Here is an 18,443-nt window from a genome sequence, read left to right as displayed (position 1 = left end):
TAAAACAGTGTTCAGCAGTTAATGGATTCTGAATAATTGCTTGTAAAATAATATATATATATATATTTTTTTTTTTTTGTAGAGACAGAGTCTCAACTTTATCGCCCTTGGTAGAGTGTTGTGGCATCACAGCTCACAGCAACCTCCAGCTCCTAGGCTTAGGTGATTCTCTTGCCTCAGCCTCCCCAGTAGCTGGGACTACAGGCGCCTGTCACAACACCCGGCTATTTGTAAAATAATATATTAATGGAAATTTTCAAATTAAGGTTTGAGTCAAAACAACTTTAGTTTCCAATTTTGTGTTTGACCTAAATGAGTTTACAGGTTATAGTAATCATTGTGATTGATACAATGGCATCCTTGTTCTTATTGTAGAAATGAATAACTAAACAGGCTTAACTGTTCCTGGACTTCCATTTGTGGTATATTGGGCCCTAAGCACAAATTCCTACCTTCTTTTTTTTTAGAAATAGGGTCTTGCTATATTGCCCAGGCTGCCCTGGAACTGTTGGATTCAAGTGATCTTCCCATCTCCACTTCCTAAGTAGCTGGAACTACAGGCACATGCCACCATGAAGGGCTGCCTACCTTCTTTCTAAGAGAATTTTTTTGTTTTTTTTTTTGTAGAGACAGAGTCTCACTTTATGGCCCTCGGTAGAGTGCCATGGCCTCACACAGCTCACAGCAACCTCCAACTCCTGGGCTTAAGCGATTCTCTTGCCTCAGCCTCCCGAGTAGCTGGGACTACAGGCACCCGCCACAACGCCCGGCTATTTTTTGGTTGCAGTTTGGCCGGGGCCGGGTTTGAACCCGTCACCCTCGGCATATGGGGCCGGTGCCTTCCCGACTGAGCCACAGGCGCCGCCCTTTCTAAGAGAATTTTAACAATTGCCTAGGTTGTCTGAAATACTTATTTGGTCTACAATAGATTCTCTAAAAATAATTTCAAATTATTATATGCTTTGGAAAGTGTGAAAATTACAAATATATATATATATATATATATGTTGTTTTTTTTTGGCCGGGGCTGGGTTTGAACCCACCACCTCCAGCATATGGGACCGGTGCCCTACTCCTTGAGCCACAGGCGCCACCCACAAATATATTTTTTAAACTTCAATTATTGCTCCTGTAGTCCCAGCTACTCGGGAGGCTGAGGCAAGAGAATCTCTTAAGCCCAGGAGTTGGAGGTTGCTGTGAGCTGTGTGAGGCCACGGCACTCTACCGGGGGCCATAAAGTGAGACTCTGTCTCTACCAAAAAAAAAACAAAAGAACTTCAATTATTGCTTACAGGAGTGTGTGTGTGTGTGTGTGTGTGTAATTTTAAAACATACCCTATGGTGAGGAATGGTGGCTCACGCCTGTAATCCTAGCACTCTGGGAGACCAAGGCAGGTGGATTGTCTGAGCTAACGAGTTTGAGACCAACCTGAGCAATAAAAATAGCTGGGCGTTGTAGTGGGCACGGTAGTCCCAGCTACTGTGGAGGCTGAGGCAAGAGAATCACTTGAGCCCAAGAGTTTCAGGTTGTTGTGAGCTATGACACGAGGGCACTCTACGGAGGGTGCCAAAGTGAGACTGTCTCAAAAAAAAAAAAAACCAAAAAACCTATACCCCTAATGTTTTTTCTGCTGGAAAATTTATGTAAACAATATATAAAGTAGGCCAGAATATATATATTGTGGTGGCTCTCACAAGGCAGCAGAATTGCTTGAGGCCAGGAGTTTGTTTTTTTTTTTTGTAGAGACAGAGTCTCACTTTATGGCCCTCGGTAGAGTGCCGTGGCCTCACCCAGCTCACAGCAACCTCCAACTCCTGGGCCCAAGCGATTCTCTTGCCTCAGCCTCCCGAGTTGCTGGGACTACAGGCGCCCACCACAACGCCCGGCTATTTTTTGGTTGCAGTTTTGGCCAGGGCCGGGTTTGAACCCACCACCCTCGGTGTATGGGGCCAGCGCCCTACCGACTGAGCTACAGGCGCCGCCCGAGGCCAGGAGTTTTGAAACCATCCTGGGCAATATAGTAAGACCTCATGTCTACAAAACAAAAAACTTTCTTTTGGCTATAGTCCTACCACGCTGGGAGGCTGAGGCAGGACAATTGCCTGAGCTCAGGAGTTCAAGACCAGCCTGAGCAAGAATGAGACACCCCTCCACTCTGTCTCTACTAAAAATAGATGGTGGTACACACCTATAGTCCCAGCTACTTGGGAGGCTGAAGCAAAAGGATGGTTTGAGCCCAGGAGTTTAAGGTTGCTGTGAGCTATGATGCCAGGACACTACCCAGGGCAACAGAGTGAGATTCTGTTTTTGTTTTTGTTTTTTAAGCTTTCTTTTTATTTATTTATTTTATTTTATTTAAAGTCTCACTTTATCACCCTTAGTAGAGTGCTATAGCATCACAGCTCGCAGCAACCTCTAACTCCTGCCTGGGCTTAGGAGATTCTCTTGCCTAAGCCTCCAGAGTAGCTGGGACTACGGGCACCCACCACAATGCCTGGCTATTTTTTTGTTGCAGTTTGGCCAGGGCTGGGTTTGAACCCACCACCCTTGGTATATGGGGCCGGCACCCTACCCACTGAGCCCTAAGCTTTCTTTTTAATAAGCTGAGCATGGTTATGCCTGCCTGTAGTCCTAGCTACTTGGGAGGCTGAGGTGGTAAGATCACTTGAGCCTAGTAGCTACAGGTTACCATGAGCTTAATCACACCACTGCACTCCAGCCCAGAGACACACTGTGTCTCTTAAAAAAAAAAAAAAAAAAAAAAGACTTTTCCAACGAAAACACCAAGTGGTGGATGACGCCGGTGCAGCGTGAAGGCCTGGAGGCCCCAGGGGCCCTGGAATGGGAAGCCGTGGTGGTTTCCGTGGAGGCTTCGGCAGCAGCATCCAGGGCCGGGGTCGCGGCCGGGGCCGAGGCCGCGGAGCTCGCGGAGGCAAGGCCGAGGACAAAGAGTGGATGCCCGTCACCAAGCTGGTCTGCCTGGTCAAGGACATGAAGATCAAATCCCTGGAGGAGATATATCTTTTCTCTCTGCCCATTAAGGAATCTGAGATCATTGATTTTTTCTTGCGGGCATCTCTCAAGGATGAAGTTTTGAAGATTATGCCAGTGCAAAAACAGACCCGGCGCTGGCCAGCCTTGACCAGGTTCAAGGCGTTTGTTGCCATTGGGGACTACAATGGTCAAGCTGGTCTGGGTGTTAAGTGTTCCAAGGAAGTAGCCACCACCATCCGAGGGGCTATCATCCTGGCCAAGCTCTCTATCGTCCCAGTGTGGAGAGGATACTGGGGGAATAACATCGGCAAGCCTCACATTGTTCCTTGCAAGGTGACAGGCCGCTGTGGCTCTGTGCCGATGCGTCTCATCCCTGCTCCTAGAGGAACTAGCATCGTCTCAACGCCTGTGCCTAAGAAGCTGCTAATGATGGCTGGGATCGATGACTGCTACACTTCAGCCAGGGGCTGCACTGCCACCCTGGGCAACTTTGCCAAGGCCACTTTTGATGCCATTTCCAAGACCTATAGCTATCTCACTCCTGATCTCTGGAAAGAGACAGTGTTCACCAAGTCTCCTTACCAAGAATTCACTGACCATCTTGTCAAGACCCACACCAAAGTCTCTGTGCAGAGGACCCAGGCTCCAGCTGTGGCTACAACATAGGGTTTTTATACAATAATAATAAAGTGAATTGAGTCTGTTAAAAAAAAAAAAAAAGAAAGAAAGAAAAAAAACTTAAAGAACATATATTGTACTTCAGGGATGGAATAAACTCAAAAGTGCAAGCAATGCAGGATTTACAGTACTTAGGATATACTGTTCAGATAAGAAATACTTGGAAGCTCCAGAGGTACTGAGCTAATATCATATAGCAAGACTTCTCTGCTCTCAAAGTAGAGGTCAAGAAGTAATCTGGGTGATTTTTGTAGGAAGGATAGCAACAAAATCCTTAAAGAGAAATTTGAATTCCTTAGAGTCTTTTTTTTTTTTTTTTAACAACCACCTGCTATTTTTGAACAACCAGGTGCATTCCAAAGGTTCTTTTTGTTCATTTTGTTGCTTGAACATGTTGTTATGGCTGGCCCTGCCCAAAGCCAATAGCTCATTTATGGACTACTTTAAACTACCATTACCTAAATTGCACAAGTGAGTTTTTCATCATAAAAAAAAGAAGAAAGGAAAAAAGGAAGGAACGGAGAGAGGGAGAAAAAGGACAGAGAAAGGAAGGAAAGAAAAAAGGAAGAGAAGGGAGAGAGGGAGGCAGGGAGAAAGGAAGGAAAAGGAAAGAAGGAAGGAAGAATTTATAGTATATAAATTTGGATTGCAAGAAATAGACTTACAGGAAAATATCGGAGTTTTTTAATTTTTATTTATTTATTTTTTTGAGACAGAGTCTCAAGCTGTCACCCTGGGTAGAGTGCTGTGGCGTCACAGGTGTGGCTGTCACTGTATGAGCAGTGACGCAATCATGGCTCACTTCAGCCTTGAACTCCTGATCCTCCCACTTTAGCCTCCTAAATAGCTAGAACTACAAAAACATAACATATCAACATACCTGGCTAATTTCCTGTTTTCTTTTAGGATAGGAGGCATCACCATGTTGTTCAGGTTGGTCTTCAACTTCCAGCCTCCAGTTATCTACCTGCCTTGGCTTACCAAAGTACAGGGATTACAGGTGTAAGCCACCATGCGCAGCCTATTTGCTATATGGTCCTTTTGTAGTAGGGCGCCAGCCCCATATGCCAGAGGTGGCGGGGTCAAACCTGGCCCCAGCCAAAAACTGCAAAAAAAAAAAAAAAAATCCTTTTGTAGAATGTATTGCCTTCTTTTGAGATTTAATTATTGTCAGCAATTATGGAACCTCTTATAAAATTCTTGGAATGAGGCTGGGCACAGTGGCTCACACCTGTAATCGTAGCACTCTGAGAGGCCGAGGCAGGTGGATGGATAGCTTGAACTCACAGGTTTGAGACCAGGCTAAGCAAAATGTGAAACCCCATCTCTACTAAAAATAAAACTGAGGCAACAGGATCGCTTGAGCCCAAGAGTTGAAGGTTGCTGTGAGCTATGATGCCACAACACTTTACCCAGGGCAATAGCTTGAGACTCTGTCTCAAAAAGAAAAAAAAATTCTTGGAATGAAAGATAAATTGTACACAAATGTCTGAAAAGGACAATTCTTGCTTGGCAATGGAGGATATTATCAGCAATTTAGTAATGTTTGTAAGGACATTTCAAACTAATGATTTTTGCCTGTGCAGAGGCTCACACCTATAATACTAACACTCTGGGAGGCCAAGGCAGATCACTTGAGCTCAAGAGTTTGAGACCAGCCTGAGCAAGAGCAAGACCCTGTCTCCACTAAAATACAAAAAATTAGCCAGGAGGAGCGGCACGGGCCTATAGTACCAGCTACTTGGGAGGCTGAAGCAAGAGGATTGATCAAGCCCAAGAGTTTGAGGTTGCTGTGAGCTATGATGACACCACAGCACTCTACCCAGGGCGACAAACTGAGACTCTATTTCAAAAATAAATAAATATAGCCGGGCGTTGTGGCGGGCGCCTGTAGTCCCAGCTACTCGGGAGGCTGAGGCAAGAGAATCGCTTAAGCCCAGGAGTTGGAGGTTGCTGTGAGCTGTGTGAGGCCACGGCACTCTACCGAGGGCCATAAAGTGAGATTCTGTCTCTACAAAAAAAAAGCAATCATTAGTTTTTCATTTTTATTTATTTATTTATTTTTTTTTGTAGAGACAAAAAAGAGCAATCATTAGTTTTTCATTTTTATTTATTTATTATTATTATTGTTTTTTGTAGAGACAAAAAAGGCAATCATTAGTTTTTCATTTTTATTTATTTATTATTATTATTATTTTTTTTTTTTTGTAGAGACAGAGTCTCACTTTATGGCCCTCAGTAGAGTGCCGTGGCCTCACACAGCTCACAGCAACCTCCAACTCCTGGGCTTAAGCGATTCTCTTGCCTCAGCCTCCCGAGCAGCTGGGACTACAGGCGCCCGCCACAACGCCCAGCTATTTTTTTGTTGCAGTTCAGCCGGGGCTGGGTTTGAACCTGCCACCCTTGGCATATGGGGCCAGCGCCCTACTCACTGAGCCACAGGCGCCGCCCCCTAATTCCTTTTTTATTTTTTTTGAGACAGACCCTCAAGCTGTCGCCCTGGGTAGAGTGCCATGGCATCACAGCTCACTGCAACCTCCAACTCCTGGGCTCAAGGGATTCTCCCAAGTAGCTGGGACTACAGGCACCCGCCACAATGCCTGGCTATTTTTTAATAATTTTTTTTTTTCAGTATTTTTTGGCCGGGGCTGGGTTTGAACCCACCACCTCCGGCATATGGGACCAGCGCCCTACTCCTTGAGCCACAGGTGCCACCCGCCCGGCTATTTTTTGGTTGCAGCTGTCATTGTTGTTTGGCAGCCCGGGCTGGATTGGAACCCGCCAGCTCAGGTGTATGTGGCTGACGCCTTAGCCGCTTGAGCCACAGGCGCCAACCTGAGCCTAATTCTTTTTTTTTGAGACAGAGTCTATGTTGCCCTCTGTAGAGTGCTATAATGTCACAGCTCACAGCAACCTCAAACTCTTGGGCTTAAGAGATTCTCTTGCCTCAGCCTCCCAAGTAGCTGGGAGTACAGGCACCCGCCACAATGCCTGGCAATTTTTTTGTTGTTGTTGTAGTTGTCATTGTTGTTTTAGCTGGCCCAGGCTGGGTTCGAACCTGCCAGCCCCAGTGTATGTGGCCGACGACCTACCCACTGAGCTACAGGCGCCATCCTAATGATTGTTTTTTATTTTCATTATTCTTTTTTTTTTTGGATTGCTTTTTAAATAAATGCTGATATTCTCATGAGGGGCAAGTTCCAATTACATCAAAACATTTTTTTTAAGAGGGGGAGGGGGGAGGAGAGAAGGGAATTGGCGTGCTCTCACCTAACAGGCACAATGTGGGGGGTATATGGCACATCTCGGTGAGGGGCACAACTACAACTTGGAGTCTATTTAACCAATGTAATTTAGTTGTCTGTACCCTCATATTAATCTGAAATAAGACAAGAAAACATAAAAACATTTTTTTCTAAGCTCAGGAAAGAGCCAAATATTATTATCATTAAACATGGGGTTTGGTTCCTTAGTGGGTAATAGCTGTAAGTCTAAACCAAGAGCTCTGGCTCGGCGCCTGTGGCTCAAGTGGCTAAGGCACCAGCCACATACACCTGAGCTGGCAAATTCTAATCCAGCCCAGGCCGCCAAACAACAATGACGGCTGCAACCAAAAAAAAAACCGGGCGTTGTGGCTGGCGCCTGTAGTCCCAGCTACTTGGGAGGCAGAGGCAAGAGAATCGCTTGAGCCCAGGAGTTGGAGGTTGCTGTGAGCTGTGATGCCAGAACACTCTACCCAGGGCAACAACTTGAGGCTCTGTCTCATAAAAAATAAATAAATAAATAAAATAAAATAAAACAAATAATAAAATAAAATTATTAGTAACAAAAATAGTTTTTAGAAGCACATTGAAAAACAAAAAAAAGTTAAAATATATATTTTTTTAAGAATTTCAATTAATGTATATTAATTCTATTCATTTATTTTTGAGCTCAAGCAATCCTCTGACTTCAGCCTCCTCAGTAGCTGGGACTGGCCACTTTTTCAATTTTTAGTAGAGGTCTCGTTCTTGTTCGGTCTGGTCTCAGTCTCCTGAGCTCAAGCAATCCACCTGCCTCAACCTGCCAGAGCTAGGATTACAGGCCTGAGCCATCGTGCCTAGCCTAATGTACATTAATTTTTTAAAATACAATACAATCTCATATCTTAGATCAACAAATAAGAGTTGATGGTTTGAAGGTTTTCAGATAAATTGTCAATTATATAGTACATCTAGATATATCAGTATATCAATTGGTATTGTCAATTTAGCAGTACTTTAGTGTTCCAGAAATGGAAATACAAAGTAAAGCAGGCAAAACAGAGGTAATCAGTGTACCATATTACATTTCTGGCATTGGTTGGAAAGATGGTATAATCAGAGAGTAAACATCTTGCATACTGTATTCCTAGAAGCAAATATATGAACATATTTTAAATTTTTCTACCAGAATGGGTAGAAAACAGTGAGACTCTGTCTCTACAAAAAAAAAAAAAGAAAAGAAAATAGGGAAAAGTATTAGTACCCAAACAACTAAAATTCTACTATAATGCAAATAATATAACCTATACTTAAACTAATAATTTACATCATAAAATACAAGACTTTTTTTCTTTCTTTTTTTTTTTTGCAATTTTTGGCCAGGGCTGGGCTTGAACCCGCCACTTCCGGCATATGGGGCCAGTGTCCTACCCCTTTGAGCCACTGGCGCCACCCTACAAGACTTTTTTTAACAATGTAAGATTTTATGGAAGAGAAGATAGGACTCCAAGATCTTTAAACTATTTCTGAAAAAGATACACTATCTAAATTTTTTTTTTTTTTTTTGCAGTTTTTGGCCAGGGCTGGTTTTGAACCCGCCACCTCCGACATATGGGGCCAGCACCCTACCCCTTTGAGCCACAGGCGCCTCCCTATCTAAAATTTTATATTTAATTGTTTCTTCAATTCCAGATCAGTTGTCAATCCTGCTAAATATTAAATGAGTAAAGTTTATTACTTTTATTGGGTTTTGTTTGTTTTTTTGTTTACCAGGCTAGAGTGTATGGCAGCAGCCTAGCTCACAGCAACCTCAAACTATGGGCTCAAGCCATCCTCATGCCTCAGCCTCCTGAGTAGCTAGGACTACAGTTGCTCACCGCTAATTATTTTATTTGAGACAGAGCCTCAAGCTGTCACCCTGGGTAGAGTGCCATGGCATCACAGCTCACAGCAACCTCCAACTCCTGGGCTCAAGGGATTCTCCCAAGTAGCTGGGACTACAAGCGCCCGCCACAACAACAGTTGCAGCCATCATTGTTGTTTTGGCAGGCCTGGGCTGAATTCAAACCTGCCAGCTCAGGTGTATGTGGCTGGCCACTTGAGCCATAGGTGCTGACTGCTAATTATTCTACTTTTAGTACAAAGAGAGTCTCACTCTTGCTCAGGCTCGTCTCAAACTCCTGAGCTCAACTGATCCTCATGGCTTCAGCCTTCCAAAGTGCTAGGATTACAGGTGTGACCCACCACAGCCAGCTATTATTTTTTATTTTCTTAGAGATAGAGTTTCACTCTGTTACCCAGTCTAGAGTGCAGTGGCACCTTCATAGCTCACTGTAGCCTCAAACTCTTGAGCTCAAGCAATCTTCCTGGTTCAGCTTCTAGAGTAGCTAAGACTATAGGCCAGTGCCACCAAGCCCAACTAAGTAAGTACTTCTTGTCCAAATTCCTGATGTAGGAAACTGAATATAAACAAAATATACTTCCTTTAACATTTACCATAATTGATACAACAAAAGAAAAAATTTATAAACTTTTCCCTATTTTTTGGTGTATCATGAATATTTAAAAAGAGCTCTGCAAGGGCGGCACCTGTGGCTCAGTGAGTAGGGCGCCGGCCCCATATGCCAAGGGTGGCGGGTTCAAACTCAGCCCCGGCCAAACTGCAACAAAAAAATAGCCGGGCATTGTGGCGGGTGCCTGTAGTCCCAGCTGCTCAGGAGGCTGAGGCAGGAGAATCGCGTAAGCCCAAGAGTTAGAGGTTGCTATGAGCTGTGTGACGTCATGGCACTCTACCCAAGGGCGGTACAGTGAGACTCTGTCTCTACAAAAAAAAAAAAAATTAATTAATTAATTTAAAAAAAAAAAAAAGAGCTCTGCAATTGGGCAGTGCCTGTGACTCAGGGCGCTGGCCCCATATGCCAGAGGTGGCGGGTTCAAACCCAGCCCTGGCCAAAAACTGCAAAAAAAAAAAAAAAAACTCTGCAATTAAAGGAATTCAAAATTTACATCAAATAATTTTTTTTTTCTTGCACTGAGCCTGTAGCACAGTGGCTCTGGTGCCAGCCACATACACTGAGGGTGCAGGTTCAACCGGCTAAACAACTGCAACAAAAAAATAGCCAGGCGTTGTGGCAGACACCTTTAGTTCTAACTACTTGGGAGGTTGAGGTAAGAGAATTGCTTCAGCCCAAGAGTTTAAGGTTGCTCTGAGCTGTGATGCTACAGCACTCTACCGAGGGCGACAACTTGAGGCTCTGTGTCAAAAAAAATAAAATAAAATAGGGGGCGGCGCCTGTGGTTCAGTCGGTAAGGCGCCATCCCCATATACCGAGGGTGGCGGGTTCAAACCCGGCCCCTGCTGAACTGCAACCAAAAAATAGCTGGGCGTTGTGGCGGGCACCTGTAATCCCAGCTACTCGGGAGGCTGAGGCAAGAGAATCGCTTAAGCCCAAGAGTTGGAGGTTGCTGTGAACTGTGTGATGCCACGGCACTCTACCGAGGGCCATAAAGTGAAACTCTGTCTCTACAAAAAAAATAAAATAAATAAAATAAAATAAAATAAAATAGGGAGGTGCCTGTGGCTCAGTGAGTAGGGCGCCAGCTTGAGACTGTCTCCAAATATATATATAATAATTTTTTTTTTGAGAGAGAGAGAGTTTTCTCTATGTTGCCCTTGTTAGAGTGCTATGGCATCACAGCTCACAGCAATCTCCAACTCCTGGGCTTAAGCGATTCTCTTGCCTCCGCCTCCCAAGTAGCTGGGACAACAGGCGCCTGCCACAACACCCAGCTATTTTGTTGTTGTTCTCATCATTGTTGTTTAGCAGGCCCAGGGCTGGGTTCAAACTCACCAGCCCTGGTGCATGTGGCTATGAGCGCCGAGCCTACATCAAATAATTTTTTAATCATGGGTGAGAGAGCTCAAAAGACTTAAAAGATTAATCAACTTAACTACATAAAAATTCAAACTGTACATAAGAGAAAATAACATATAGTCAAAGGTAAAAATGTCGAATAAATTGCAAGATAAAGGGATACTATCTTAAGATCAGCATAAGAAAATTAGTTCTGGGGCGGCCCCTGTGGCTCAAGGAGTAGGGCGCTGGTCCCATATGCCGGAGGTGGTGGGTTCAAACCCAGCCCTGGCCAAATAAAAAAAAAAAAAAAAAAGAATTAGGAAAAATTCTTCTTAGACCTTTCCAAAATATTCCTAACTTCCTAACTCTTTACATCAAACCCAAAGATATCATAAGGAAAGAAAACTACAAACCAATACCCTTTATAAATGTTGATGAAAAAAAAAAAAAAAAAAAAAAAAAACAGAAAATTAGTTCTGGGCGGCGCCTGTGGCTCAGTGAGTAGGGCGCCGGCCCCATATGCCGAGGGTGGCGGGTTCAAACCCAGCCCCGGCCAAACTGCAACAAAAAATAGCCGGGCGTTGTGGCGGGTGCCTGTAGTCCCAGCTGCTTGGGAGGCTGAGGCAAGAGAATCGCGTAAGCCCGAGAGTTAGAGGTTGCTGTGAGCCGTGTAACGCCACGGCACTCTACCCGAGGGCAGTACAGTGAGACTCTGTCTCTACAAAAAAAAAAAAAAAAAAGAAAATTAGTTCTGGGGCAGCACCTGTGGCTCAGTTGGTAAGGCACTGGCCCCATATACCGAGGGTCATGGGTTCAAACCCAGCCCGGGCAGAACTGCAACAAAAAAATAGCCAGGGGTGGCGCCTGTGGCTCAGTCGGTAGGGCGCTGGCCCCATGTACCGAGGGTGGTAGGTTCAAACCCGGCCTCGGCTGAATTGCAACCAAAAAAATAGCCAGGCGTTGTGGCGGGCGCCTGTAGTCCCAGCTACTTGGGAGGCTGAGGCAAGAGAATCACTTAAGCCCAGGAGCTGGAGGTTGCTGTGAGCTGTGTGATGCCACGGCACTCTACCCAGGGCCATAAAGTGAGACTCTGTCTCTACAAACAAACAAAAAAAAAAAATAGCCGGGTGTTGTGGCAGGCGCCTGTCGTCCCAGCTACTAGGGAGGCTGAGGCAAGAGAATCGCTTAAGCCAAGGAGTTGGAGGTTGCTGTGAGCTGTGTGATGCCACGGCACTCTACTGAGGGCCATAAAGTGAAACTCTGTCTCTACCAAAAAAAAGAAAAGTTAGTTCTGGGTGGCACCCATAGCTCAGTCGGTAGGGCGCCTGACACATATACCCAGACTGCCAGGTTGGAACCACAACACCTAGCTATTTTTTAGAGATGGAGGTTTCCGCTCTTGCTCAGGCTGGTCTCGAGCTCTGTAAGCTCAGACAATCAACCCATCTAGGCCTCCCAGAGTGCTGGGATAACAGGCGTGAGCCACCATGCCCGGCCTCTGCACACATAATTTTTAAATATAGGCTGTGTGTGGTGCCTCCTTCTCATGATCCCAACATCTTGAGAGGCCCAGGAAGGAGGATAGCTTGAAGCCGGGAATTACAAATTAGCTTTGGCAACATAGCTGGACCCTATCTCTACAAAAAATTAAAAAAAAAAAAAAATATTAGGGGCGGCACCTGTGGCTCAGTCGGTAAGGCGCTGGCCCCATATACTGAGGGTGGCGGGTTCAAACCCGGCCCCTGCTGAACTGCAACCAAAAAATAGCTGGGCGTTGTGGCGGGCGTCTGTAGTCCCAGTTACTCGGGAGGCTGAGGCAAGAGAATCGCTTAAGCCCAGGAGTTGGAGGTTGCTGTGGGCTGTGTGATGCCACGGCACTCTACGGAGGGCCATAAAGTGAGACTCTGTCTCTACAAAAAAAAAAAAAAAAAATTAGCTAGGCATGGTGGCACACGTTTGTAATCCTAGCTACTTGGGAAGCTAAGGCAGGAGGATCCCTTGGGCCTAGGAGTTAGAGGTTGCAGAGAGCTATGATTGCATCACTACATTCCAGCCTGGGTTGAGAGATTTGAGACTCTGTCTCTAAAAAAATAATAAATAAAGAAGAAGGAAAGAAATGACCGTGATTTGTGTAGATTTAATCATTAAAACATTTGTTTCATAATATCTATTGTTGAGGACCATATAGCAAAAGAAAACTTTCATAGTCCATTATTGATAGTATAAATTATTCATTCCTTTAAGATGGCAATGTAACATTACCTATGGAAATTTAAAACTGTTTGGTTTCACTTCTGAGAATCTCCCTTAAGATATACTACTTGCGGCTCGCACCTGTGGCTCAAGCGGCTAAAGCGCCAGCCACATACACCTGAGCTGGCGGGTTCGAATCCAGCCCGGGCCTGCCAAACAACAATGGCTGCAACCAAAAAATAGCCAGGTGTTGTGCCAGGCGCCTGTAGTCCCAGCTACTTGGGAAGCGGAGGCAGGAGAACCACTTGAGCCCAAGAGTTGGAGAATGCTGTAAGCTGTGATGCCACAGCACTCTATCCAGGGCGACAGCTTGAGGCTCTGTCTCAAAAAAAAGAAAAACAGAAGAAGTTAAAAATAGGAACAACCCAAATATCAATATGGAATTAAATAAATGATGGAACATCCATAAAATGGAATTATATGCTGTTGTTACAAAGAATAAATTTTCTTTATACATGCAGACCTAGAAAGATATTAATAATATGTTAATGGATAAAAAGCAATTTGTACAACAGGAAAATAGGAGGTAAAATGTGATTTTATTTGACAAGCAAAAAAAAAAAAGATATATATATATAGATATGAGGGGACTTGTAAAAGCTCATGGAAAAGTAGAATTAAAAGATAAAAATAGGCTCAGCACCTGTAGCTCAAGTGGCGAAGGCGCCAGCCACATATACCTGAGCTGGCGGGTTCAAATCCAGCCCCAGCCCGCCAAACAACAATGACGGCTGCAACCAAAAAAAAAAATATCCAGGCGTTGTGGCTGCAGCCTTTAGTCGCAGCTACTTGGGAGGCAGAGGCATGAGAATCCCTTGAGCCCAGGAGCTGGGAGTTGCTGTGGGCTGTGATGTCACGGCACTCTACCCAGGGTGACAGCTTGAGGCTCTTTCTCAAAAAAAAAAAATAAATAAATAAATAAATATAAACTTTGTTTCTCAACATAAATTCCATCAAATTTGAGACACCTTTATAAGCAAAGATACCAGCCGTTTAATCCATCTCAAGGAATTGAGTGTTCTGGGAATTTAACCATGTCAATGCAGTCTTTTTTTATACTAACTGAAGAAATATGCATGACTTTTAAAGATTTGTCAAGATTAGGGAACAAAAGAAGTGAAAAGGAGCCAAACCAAGACTATAAGGTAGATACATCATACAATGACATCCCATGAAACTTACAAAATTGCCCCTGTTTGGTGAGAGGAATAGACAGGAGCATGGTCCTGGTGGAGAAGGACTCTCTGGTGAAGCTTCCTTCTAGGTGTTTTTCTGTTAAGGCTTTGGCTTTCTTTCTCAAAACTCTCCCATAATAAGCAGATGTTATTGTTCTTTGGCCCTCCACAAAGTCAAAACACGAAATGCCTTGAGCATCCCACCAAACCATTGCCATGAACTTTACCCTTGACCAGTTCACTTGTGCATTGACTAGGACATGCCCACCTCTTGTAGCCATTGCTTTGATTGTGCTTTGTCTTCAGGATTGTGCCAGTAAAGCCACATTCCATCTCCAGTTACAATTTTTCAAAGAAATGCTTCAGGATCTTGATCCCACTCATTTAAAATTTCCATCGAAAGCTCTGTTCTCTGGGTGGCACCTGTGGCTCAAAGGAGTAGGGTGCCAGCCCCATATGCTGGAGGTGGTGGGTTCAAACCCAGCCCCAGCCAGAAACTGCAAAAAAAAAAAAAAAAAGAAAGCTCTGTTCTCATTTGCAGCTAATCTGGGTACAATGGTTCTGGCTCCGTAGAGTGAAAAGTTTGCTCAACTTAAATTTTTTAGTCAGAGTTGTGTAAGCTGAACCACTTGAGTTGTCGGTGGTGTTAGCTATTGTTTGTGCTGTTAATCATCAGTCCTTTCCAGTGGAGATTAATTTTTTTCTTGCAAATTGATGTGGAGGGTCTGCTGCTACAAATTTCATCTACAACATCACCTCATCTCTTCTTTTTTTTTTTTTTGTAGAGACAGAGTCTCACTGTACCGCCCTCGGGTAGAGTGCCGTGGCGTCACACGGCTCACAACAACCTCTAACTCTTGGGCTTACGCGATTCTCTTGCCTCAGCCTCCCGAGCAGCTGAGACTACAGGCGCCCGCCACAACGCCCAGCTATTTTTTTGTTGCAGTTTGGCCGGGGCCGGGTTTGAACCTGCCACCCTCGGTATATGGGGCTGGCGCCCTGCTCACTGAGCCACAGGCGCCGCCCTCTTTATTTTTTTTTTTGAGACAGCGTCTCATTTTGTCACCCTCAGTAGAGTGCCGTTGTGTCACAGCTCACAGGAACCTCAAACTCTTGGGTTTAAGTGATTCTCTTGCCTCAGCCTCCCGAATAGCTGGGGCTACAGGCGCCCACCACAATATTTGTCGTCGTCGTTGTTATAGTCATTGTTGTTTAGCAGGTCTGGGCCGGGTTTGAACCCATCAGCCCTGGTGTATGTGGCTGGTGCCCTAACCACTGAGCAACAGGTGCTGAGTCAATCTGCTGGTTTCTTTGGGGCATTGTTCTCATAAACTTTTCTTTTCTTTCTTTTTTTTTTGAGACTTCTCAGTATGTCACCCTCGGTAGAATGCCATGGCATCACAGCTTACAACCTCAAATCTTGGGCTTAAGTGATTCTCTTGCCTCAGCCTCTCAAGTAGCTGGGACTACAGGTGCCCACCACAATGCCCAGCTATTTTTGTTGTTGTCCTTGCAGTTGTCTTTGTCGCTTAGCTGGCCTGGGCTGAGTTCGAACCCACCAGCCTCAGTTATGTGGCTGGCGCTGTAACCACTGTGTTACAGGCACTGAGCCTCATATACTTTTCATAAAGTATCAATGCTGTCACTATTCTTCCACTCAAGCTTCACCATAAATTCCGTGTTTGTTCTTTCTTCAACTTGAGCAGAATTCATGTTTCTCTGATAGGGGCTCTTATCTTTTCTTTCTTTTTTTTTTTTTATTATTTATTTTGAGATAGTTACTGTGCTGTCATAGCTCACAGCAACCTCAAACCCCTGGGCTCGAGCAACCTTATTTCCTCAGCCTCCCCAGTAGCTGGGACTACAGGTGCCTGCCATGATGCCTGGCTAGTTTTTCAATTTTCAGTAGAGACAGGGTCTCCCTCTAGCTCAGGCTGGTCTCAAACTCCTGAGCTTAAGGAATCTACCCGCCTTGGCTTTCCAGAGTGCTAGGATTACAGGCATGAGTCACTGTGCCCAGCCTGGTAGGAATTCTTTTCAAATTGATATCTTACCTTTCTTAGTGCCTCGAAGTAGATTCTGTTTAGACATGCTATAACAAATTAGTATGAATTTATTTTGCTGCTAAAATTTTTTTGAAATTCATGTATAGGTTTTTATTTTTTTTTTGTAGAGACAGAGTCTCACTGTACCGCCCTCAGGTAGAGTGCCTTGGCGTCACACGGCTCACAGCAACCTCTAACTCTTGGGCTACGCGATTCTCTTGCCTCAGCCTCCCGAGTAGCTGGGACTACAGGCGCCTGCCACAACACCCGGCTATTTTTTTGTTGCAGTTTGTCCGGGGCTGGGTTTGAACCCTCCACTCTCGGCATATGGGGCCCGCGCCCTACTCACTGAACCACAGGCGCCACCCAATGTATAGGTTTTTCATCAAACACATTTTTTTGTGTGTGTGTGTGAAGAAAAAAAAGTCTTTATTTTTATTGATAAATAGGTTACATAAAAATTGTACCCTCATTAATTTGAAAAAAAAAAAACTCAAAAAAAAGATAAATAGGTTACAACTAAATAAACAGCAATGGTTTGCTGGGGGATGAAAACTGTCTCTCTTCACCCCACCCCCGGCTTTATGCTTCAGCCCTCTTGCTGGACACCTTGGATGCTGAGGCCTTAATGGACAGCCTAGGCCTTCTTGAGCCCACAGGGACCTCTGTCTTCCTGGCGAGGTGTGCAGGTGCCGTCTTGGACCCACTGCCCTTAGCAGGGGAAGCTGCTCTGGCGTTTGGTCTCTCCCTAGACCTCTGGGCAGCTGTTCCTTGAGGGGCCAAAGCTGTCACCTTCTTTTTGGTTGGGGAAGCAGCCTCATTCTTGATTTTGGTTTTCCTGTGGGCCTCAGCATCTCCTTTGACTTCCCGCTGAGCCTGCTGGCTTTAGAAGGGGCCTGTGTGGCCTTGTCTGGCTTTAGGGGGGCCTTCCTAGCCTCACCCAGTTTTGCCTTTACGTCCGTGGCCTTGCTGCCGTTCCTGAGGGCCTTCTCCTTGGCTGTATGTGGTTTGGGAGGCGCTTTCCTCACCTCTCCAGGCTTCCTGGCTGCCTTTTCCACCTCGCCCAAGCTGGGAGGGTCCTTCTTTGCCTCATTTGGTTTCTTGAGGCCCTTCTCCTTGGTCTCTCCAGCTCTCCTGGGGGCTCTCGAGGCAGCTGTCCTCCTGGACTGGACTTTTCTTCTTGCGCTTGGGAACTAATTTGAAGCTGCCGGTGGCCCCCTGGGCCTTGGAGTTGAGGGGCCTGGTGAGGAGGCCGCGGCGCAGGCCGGTGGCCAGGGCTTGCTTCAGCAGGTACTTGAAGCGGGTGACATCCACTGTTGGGTACTTGTTCAGGATGTAGAGCTTGATTGCCACCACTGACGTGCCCCGGCGCTGCTCCCCTGCCTGCAGCGCCTCCAGCACCATGCGCAGAACCGGAGGATTCCGGCGCCCCACCAGGAAGGTGCTATGGCCTGGCTTTTCAGACTCAGGAGACCTGGATGATCCTGCCGTGGAAGTTGAGGTGGTGGAGGTTTCGCTGGTGACGCTCCCAGGAGCCATCAGATAGGCAGTTGCAGCTGACTGACCCCCTGCTCCAGGCCTCCATCAAACACATTTTCTATAAATTTTTTGAAGACACCTTGTGTGTGTATAACGTTAATACACAGAGGGTGCCAAAAAATGTATACACACTTTAAGAAAGGAAAAAACTATTAAATGTGTAGGGCTCAATACCTACTGATAATATTTGTTATCTTGTATATTGTACCTTATATCTCTTGTAATTGCAGAAGTCAAATGTGACTTGAGGATTACAATTTTTTTTTTTTTTTAGACATATTCTCCCTTGATAGAGTGCCATGGCATCATAGCTCACAGAAACCTCAAACTCTTGGGTTCAAGTGTTTGATCCTTTTGCCTCAGCCTGATCCTTTTGCCTCAGCCTCCGAAGTAGCTGGGACTATAGGCACCTACCCCAACACCTGGCTATTTTTCAGAGATGGGGTCTTGCTCTTGCTCAGACTGGTCTCAAACTCGTGAGCTCAGGCAAACCACTTGGGTGCCTCCCAAGTACTGGGATTACAGATGTGAGCCACGCACCTGGCCTGAGTATTACAATTTACAGTTTTTCCTTTCTTAAAATGTGTATATATTTTTGGTACCCTCTGTGTATACACATGTATATATATTTATGTATTTGTACATACATTAAAAAATGA

General features: G+C 45.2%; 1 protein-coding gene and 1 pseudogene across 1 annotated transcript; one reads left to right on the top strand and one right to left on the bottom strand.

The window, feature by feature from the left end:
• The first annotated feature begins 2,827 nt into the window (after positions 1-2,827).
• Positions 2,828-3,694, top strand: LOC128561467 (40S ribosomal protein S2-like). The gene has a single exon (XM_053555729.1). The coding sequence runs from the start codon at positions 2,843-2,845 to the stop codon at positions 3,659-3,661; it is 819 nt and encodes a 272-aa protein (XP_053411704.1). The 5' UTR covers positions 2,828-2,842; the 3' UTR covers positions 3,662-3,694.
• Positions 3,695-16,827: 13,133 nt separating this feature from the next.
• Positions 16,828-17,784, bottom strand: LOC128561002 (histone H1.8-like; annotated as a pseudogene).
• Positions 17,785-18,443: the final 659 nt, after the last annotated feature.

This window comes from Nycticebus coucang, chromosome 12 (assembly GCF_027406575.1).
Source record: "Nycticebus coucang isolate mNycCou1 chromosome 12, mNycCou1.pri, whole genome shotgun sequence".
In the NCBI taxonomy this organism is placed as follows: Eukaryota; Metazoa; Chordata; class Mammalia; order Primates; family Lorisidae; genus Nycticebus; species Nycticebus coucang.
The sequence above is the reverse complement of the archived record's forward strand: the minus strand, read 5'-3'. Positions and strand labels throughout refer to the sequence as shown.

Bases quoted from the DNA above. Each gene is read 5' to 3' on its own strand.
- LOC128561467 (XM_053555729.1), top strand. From the start codon at position 2,843: ATGGGAAGCCGTGGTGGTTTCCGTGGAGGCTTCGGCAGCAGCATCCAG.